Genomic DNA, 6992 nt, shown 5'->3' with positions numbered 1-6992 from the left:
TTTGACTCCAACTGATCTTGTTGCATGGCACGTATGTCTTCTTTATTATGCATCACTATATTTCGGAAGTGCTTAAATGTACAAAAGTGACCCATAACGGTGCCAACAAGTCAACACTTGATTGCTTGTTATACGCGTAAATGTATGGTACGTATGGTAATGACTCCTGTACGTTTTAGCATAATTTAAGTATCATTCGTTTAAATATCATTGATATGTTAAGAGACATACTCTGTTTGTTCAATTGGCTGTAACATCTTTTTCTTTAACTTTGCGTATCTACCTTTTAGAGGATGTCCATTACATATAGTCGCATGGGGCATAAAGGATTTTAGGATGCGACGGAGAGAATTTCAATTGAAACTTTTCCTGCAGAAAAAAAAAAAAGCGAAAGAGTGGATTCAGAGAATTGGAAGAAAGTTTAGGCAGCTTGCAATAATCAGCGGAGACTAGTAAGCAAAGTCAAAGTTCGAAGACCGATAATAGACTATGGATGGCAAAAACCTTCCCCTACTCAATAGTCTAATGAGTAGTTTAAAGTAATCTCTTCAAAACCATTGATGGCCGAAGTATTAGAGAAACAATTGCAGCTCGCTTCCTCTCTCGAATGGTCGAGGATATCATAGATTTCGTAAATATACAGATAGTTGTTTCTGTAACATTAAGCAATCAAAAAACCTAAAAGTTCATTGTATGCGTGTCAATTGCGAATGAATGAAGTAAACATTTGTACGTCTACACCTTCTAATGGATTCAACAGAATTCTCAAATAGCATAATATTCCAAATTCATCCATATCACAATCGTATGGTGAAAGCATAAGCAAAATTCACTCACTAACCTAAGTGGATGCTATGTCCTCTTTTGCATGAAGCCTTCTCTAAATCTTTCGTTAAGCGCATTGCTTAACACGATGACAGTCTCTCTTCCCCTTTTTTTTTTTTTTTTTGTTAATCAAAAGCTTACTTTTCTTTATCGTCTTGTTGTTTTCTTGGTTTGTTCTCTACAAAATCCAATTTTATGTCGTAAGGAATTTTTTGAATTAACTCACTCACCGCAATGTCAAGTTATTAAACAGCAAGTGCTGCATATGCCTATAAATGCTGAGTATCTATGTTTCGGCTTAAACTTTATATTTGTTTTTGTTATTTTTCGCGGCAAAATACAATTTTTAAATATTCGGTTCTGCTTAGCAAGAAATTCTTTCGTTTTTCAACCTGTTGTTGCTTTTATTGAGAACCTTTAGGCTCTTACATTAAACAAATAAACGGCGTTGTTACGGTCATACGTATGTTACGAGTACGCTTTGCAACGAAGTGCCCCCAAAAAAATGGCAAAAAAAAAAAAAGAAAAAAAGAAAGAAAGGAACAAAGTTTGTTAAAAGTTCTGTTATGTCATAAATCGAATTTCTTCTTAGAAATCATAAATAACCTGAAGCTTAATTTATACTTGTAAAGTTGTAAGCTTTCTGCCATTAAGAAAAGCTAGCGTATATTGTAATTGAAGAAAATCAATTAATTTTAATAGTCTTTCATTTCTTCATTGAAAACATATCGTACGTATTCGTACATTGCATTGCATTGGAGGCCACATCATCATTAGTCATGCTTGGCGATATGTTTTAATTGCACATGAGTTCGTACGACGATAAAAGAGCCAATATTATTACTTCTTATCTTATCGTTACTATAAACTAGATTGGGTATATGACAGTTAAATAATCGTCGTTAGCATAACATCAAAATAAGCAGCTTGGCCGCCTTAGTTCAACTAAGCAAAGCTATTCTGTGCTAAGAATACCTGAATGGAATGTCAAATGGTATTCTCTTCTCAAAATAGTGTTCAATATCTCGGCATTGGTGTTAGATTATCGTAGACCGATTCGTTCCAATATGTACCTAATTGAAATAATATGCAAGCCTATGTATAACGGTTTACAGTGTTGACTTTTCGACTATTCAAGCATTGTCAAGTCAAGGAGCTATTCATCCAGGGATCTTCGATTCTCTTCTCTTCCAACGAGCAATAAGTTGCTTGAATATCCGCACATGAGGTTGAAAATGAACATAGATGCGATCAAGATTCAATTCAAGAGAATTCAGAAGATTTTTAATCTTAGGAAAACGATTAGGTATACAAATATATTCTGTCCGCGTACATAACGCGGTCATTTTTTCCGAAATTATGGGTACACTGGACTTTGTCGCTTGTACTATATAAAATTTTTAGTTCGTCAAAGTGCAGTAAAGGTAGACATCAATATGGAGCATTTAAGCTATTGAATTGAAAATTGCATCTGAAGCCGGAAGCTGGAAATCATTAAGTTGGCTTGGGGTGAACAGCTACCAAGCGTTGGATAAAGGAATTTAAAGTTTACTTAAAATTGGTTCCCCGTGAGAACAAAAAAATCGAAGATTTCACATCTGCTTACAAATCTAAACGAAGAAAAGCACATGAGATTCTTACTGTGCCTTAGAGATCATCGACTACGAACCTCTAAGTTCTGGTGACATCTGAACGATATCAAGCCCAAATCTAACTAAATGAGATGTTTTTGCTTCAAGTCCACGTACAACGAATGTAATCCAGAAAGTGACTTCCAGTTTAGATTGGGAAGTACTCCCTCATGGGATCCTCTCCAACTACCACTTATACAAATCGATGCAGTCATATTTAACTGTGTGTTATTTGCTTTAAACAAAACATCAAAAATGTATTACGTAAGTGATGCGAGATATATTATTCAACGAATTATCGATCGTTGTCCTACCCATCATCTTTTCCTATTTTTCTGACAATCCATAATATATCAGATGAATGCTGTTGGATAATACGTTCGACCTCAGTATTTGTTACGCTTTCTCTATACGAAGATGATCTATATTATGTGCCACTCGCATTTTTTCTCTTGACAATCTACAAAATAATATTGCGCACGATCCTAACGCACATATAGTACGTAGCATATACGTTAAGAGTTATGCACTGTATCCTTGAGAATTTATAAAACAATTATTTTCACACATTAGCTGCAGCTAACAGATAGATAAGTAATGTGTGTTGGATAGTTCAATGAAATCTGATGTTTTTTTTTCTTTTTTTTTTTTTATAATATGCTCGCGGGCCAGAGAGTGGACAAGCCAAATTTCATATCATTCTTTTCTTATCAATACTTTAATGAGTAATACTTGTTATACAAAACCCGTTCGCTATGAATTTGATTTCAGTTAGCACGGAATCGTTAAAAAGTAAACGTCTATAGTTCGTTTTTCTCATTATGCATTTCCCCAGAATTTTCTTACATATATTTTTAATAATATCCTGCTCGATTGCTTTAGGTAAGTCGTGAGTGTATTAAAATTTGAAACATGAAAGAAAAGAAAAATCAAATCTCAACTTTTCCGGTTCAGCTGCTTTCCGAAGGGTGGGACATATTTGTTGTTTTTAAACTCTACGCAACCGAATTACACGCACTTATGGTCGACATATCATATCCTAATAGTGAGTACCGATTTGAGTAAATTAATTACTCTAAGAGAAAAGAAATATTTCACGTAAATGAAAATCTATGGAATAATCCCGCATCGCGACTTCAAATTCTCCAATCCGCTTCTATTTCTTATGCTTAGCTTATATGACACGTTGTTCGCTTATGCGTTGTCTTTTTACTTTATTGTTGTATGTATTATTTTGTGGTTAAATGAAAAGCTTTCACAAGTTAAAATGTGAATCGAAATTAAAACAAAAGCGTTAAGAAGAAAGTCTTAACGGTGGGTATGAGCCCATTTGAGTCGTTTACTTCCCGAAGCTTATCTGTGATCTTTTCATTCTTATTTCGATTAAATTATTTCCATTAGTTTTTGCTTTCGATACAGACAGACTTAAACCTCGTTCAAAAAGGATAGCTAATATAAGATTCCTCGTGATCTATTAAGAAATCTTTGTCGGCAAAGAGTTTTTCACAAGACGTGGAAAGAATTTCTTAAGAATTCATATCTTAAGAACTGATGTAGTTTTTTTTTTATTTTTTTTTTTTTTTATAAAACATGCCATAATTACTTTTCAACCAACAGCAAAATGTCTTCAAAGTGAAAGCTTTTTATCAATTATAACGTTATGACTAATGGACGGCATGCCAAACCAGGCCAATAGGCCTCGCATTTTATATTATCTTGGAAGCCAAAGCAACAATGGAAGACAACTTGATATGGATTGTTTCATCTTTGGCTTCGACTGGATGGAAAACCTATCTATATTTCTCCAAACCAATACTAATAAGTGCCTCTTGTTAAACCGTTCACTTTTCAATTTTAATTTTAAAAAAGTACTTTCATCCTTAAGTTCATAGAGTAGGTTTAAAAAGATTTGTTAATCTTATCTTCTAATGATACATAAAATTAAGCGATAATATAGCCATGATGTCATAGCCATGTTTAACAAAAGAACTTCGAAGGCTTTCGAAGTTGTCATGTTCTTGCGAATTAGTAGAGCACATTGCTTAGCTGAGAAGAGTGAAGTGGTGTAGAAGAGAGAAACTCTCTAATATTTCAACTAAGCCATTGCAGTGTTTAATCAATCACTTAACTGTACATGACCAATACCAATACATGATGAGCCATCCATCCATCCGTTCTTGTCGGATTTTTAAAAAAAAAAAAAAAATTTTTTTATTATAATGATTTCGCATTTGTTATAATAATGCCTTTTACAAAGTGTGTATGTGATTGTGTCAAGCTGGGTTATTACAAGGCTTTATATCATACATGCTCCGTGTATGATGAGTAAACTTGTCATCGCTACATTTTTGGGACGCATATTAAATGCATATTTTCCCAAGAGGTTGACACACTTAACCGTCGATCCTACCACAAGTGAATTATGCCCTATGAGGTTGGAGTTATTAGTTCATATCCTTTTAAAAATATTATGAGAATCGTCTTTTTCAAATGTCAAAAGCGCTTGCTATCATGAGAGAAAGAACATTTTCATCGCACACACTTTGCAGGCATTACGTCATAAATCCATATCCCTTTGACAAACCTTGTTGTATGACTACCAATATTATCTGATAATTTTATATCAAATGCTCTTCGCCTTTGTTTTCGTTATTGTTATCATAATCAAAGAGAGTTTACATGTTTCAAGTAAGGCTTTGATACACTAATCGGCTTTGCGTGCGTAGGCCGTGAATTTGAGTTTAGCAGAAAGATTTCCACGTAGTTGGTTCAGTTGGCTCTTAAGAGAGGGACATTAACATATCCTAAAAGTCTAATGACACGACCAGGCATAATCTTATAACGCTTGACATGCTTGACATACACGAACAAGTTGCCGGTAATCGTTAAAATAGGTAAACGTCACAACTTTTCGTGATTCTAAAGACATACATATACATATATATAGATATATAGATATGTAAGAGAATTTTAATTATTTTATTTATGTACGAGCGCAATTATTTGCATTTAAAGGTCTCTCACTAAAATGTTTTACGTGCACCAGTCCCCAAGAATGTAAGAAGCCACAATTGCTTGAATGCTCGAAACTGTTGGCCAACAATACCCGAACTTACTTGGATGCATATCATCAAGGTGTAAATTTGAATGCCACAAGTCTCTATTACGAATGTTTCTATGAAGAATTAAGAGTCGGTGAGTTCAATTTTAGTAAAATAATTTTCACTTTACTACACAAAAATTTCCATAACTCAACAACGCCCTATATTTTCATAGTTAAATCTTTCTTCGCTTAAAAGTCACATCAGGAAAGTATTTTATGTTTCAGATTTTGGTATTGACTATGCATTGCGTATAAGATAACAGTGAAATGCAGTTATACGCGATAAAGTATTACTAAGCAACTTATAATTGTCTGAGAGCGAATCGGGATTGCGTCCGCAATATTTGATATACTGGATATATAATTTGTTCCGATAGCGAATTGCGTCTCTAATATGGCTTCGATTGTTAATTTAGTTCGTGAATTATAGTGCTAGAGTGGCCGAGTCTGTCCGGACCTCTGTGTCTGCTTTCCAATCATTGTACGCGAATTCTGTCAGCGTTAACTCTTTCAACTCCTTTGGTCACTATGTGTCGGCATTGTGTTTCGTACGTCAAAGTCTTTGCCGACGAACACTTGACATTAGTTAGTGGTATGAAAAAAAAAAAAGAAGCTTCATATGAAACTTGTTCATATTAAATATAATTCGATTTCATAAGTAATTAATAAAATAAGGAAACTTTTCTTGTTAACGGTATAATAATTGCAAAAATCAAAATCAAGTCTTTGAATGAGTGTTGCCTCTTGAATGCCTGCTTATCATACTTTGATTACACTACTTTACATATATATTTACACTACTATCTATCATTTTACATAAAAGATTATTTCTATTGGTTGTAGATTAACTGATATATACTATCACTACTATCAGAAAATTAATTCCGTGCCATAAACCTGTCACGATGAATATAAAAATGGCATAGGCTAGATATTTTCTTGTGACATTTCTGATGATCTAAAAAAATATAATTCCAGCTAAAGAAAAAGAGTGCGTTACAACTAATGAATTGTTATGATATTATGCTCCGCAGAAGAGCTTTCGGGTTTTCACACTTGGAATTGCCAGACCCCAAGTATTAAATACTTGTAATTATATTATAAATAAAGTTTATTGTAATAATTTGAAAATTACAAATGTAAATGATAATATCGGACATGGAGTAACAACATGAAGTGTCACAAGGACACATTGCTGCCTGCGAAATATTGCATAATAAGTAAAGAAAAATATTTATGGCTATCAGTAATTTTCAATTTTTCATGTTCTCTATCCAATGCATATGAATACATGTTACTGCCTTTTTAATAGATTTTTCGAAACATATCGCTTTATGCTACAAATGTAGTAGGAAAACAAATATATATTTCCTTGATGGTTATGACAATATTTAAATGCTAATGAAAGTATATAAAATTTCATGTAATTTAAT

At 33.4% G+C, this 6992-nt stretch overlaps 1 protein-coding gene across 2 annotated transcripts in view; it reads left to right on the top strand.

Moving 5' to 3' along the window:
• Positions 1-3230: 3230 nt before the first annotated feature.
• The window catches only part of LOC119633735, a 4831-nt gene continuing 1069 nt past the window's right edge, over positions 3231-6992 (top strand). The window contains exons 1-2 of one of the 2 annotated variants that reach the window (XM_038027451.1): positions 3231-3338; positions 5472-5651. In XM_038027451.1, the coding sequence (XP_037883379.1) occupies positions 3278-3338; positions 5472-5651 (241 nt within the window). In that variant the 5' untranslated portion in view covers positions 3231-3277. Of the gene's footprint in view, positions 3339-5471; positions 6924-6992 lie in introns of those variants that run through there. The other variant, XM_038027443.1, reaches the window with a different exon arrangement.

The sequence above is a fragment of the Glossina fuscipes genome, unplaced genomic scaffold (assembly GCF_014805625.2).
Source record: "Glossina fuscipes isolate IAEA_lab_2018 unplaced genomic scaffold, Yale_Gfus_2 0, whole genome shotgun sequence".
NCBI lineage: Eukaryota > Metazoa > Arthropoda > Insecta > Diptera > Glossinidae > Glossina > Glossina fuscipes.
Note: the sequence above shows the minus strand (reverse complement) of the source record. Positions and strands in the feature narration are given on the sequence as shown.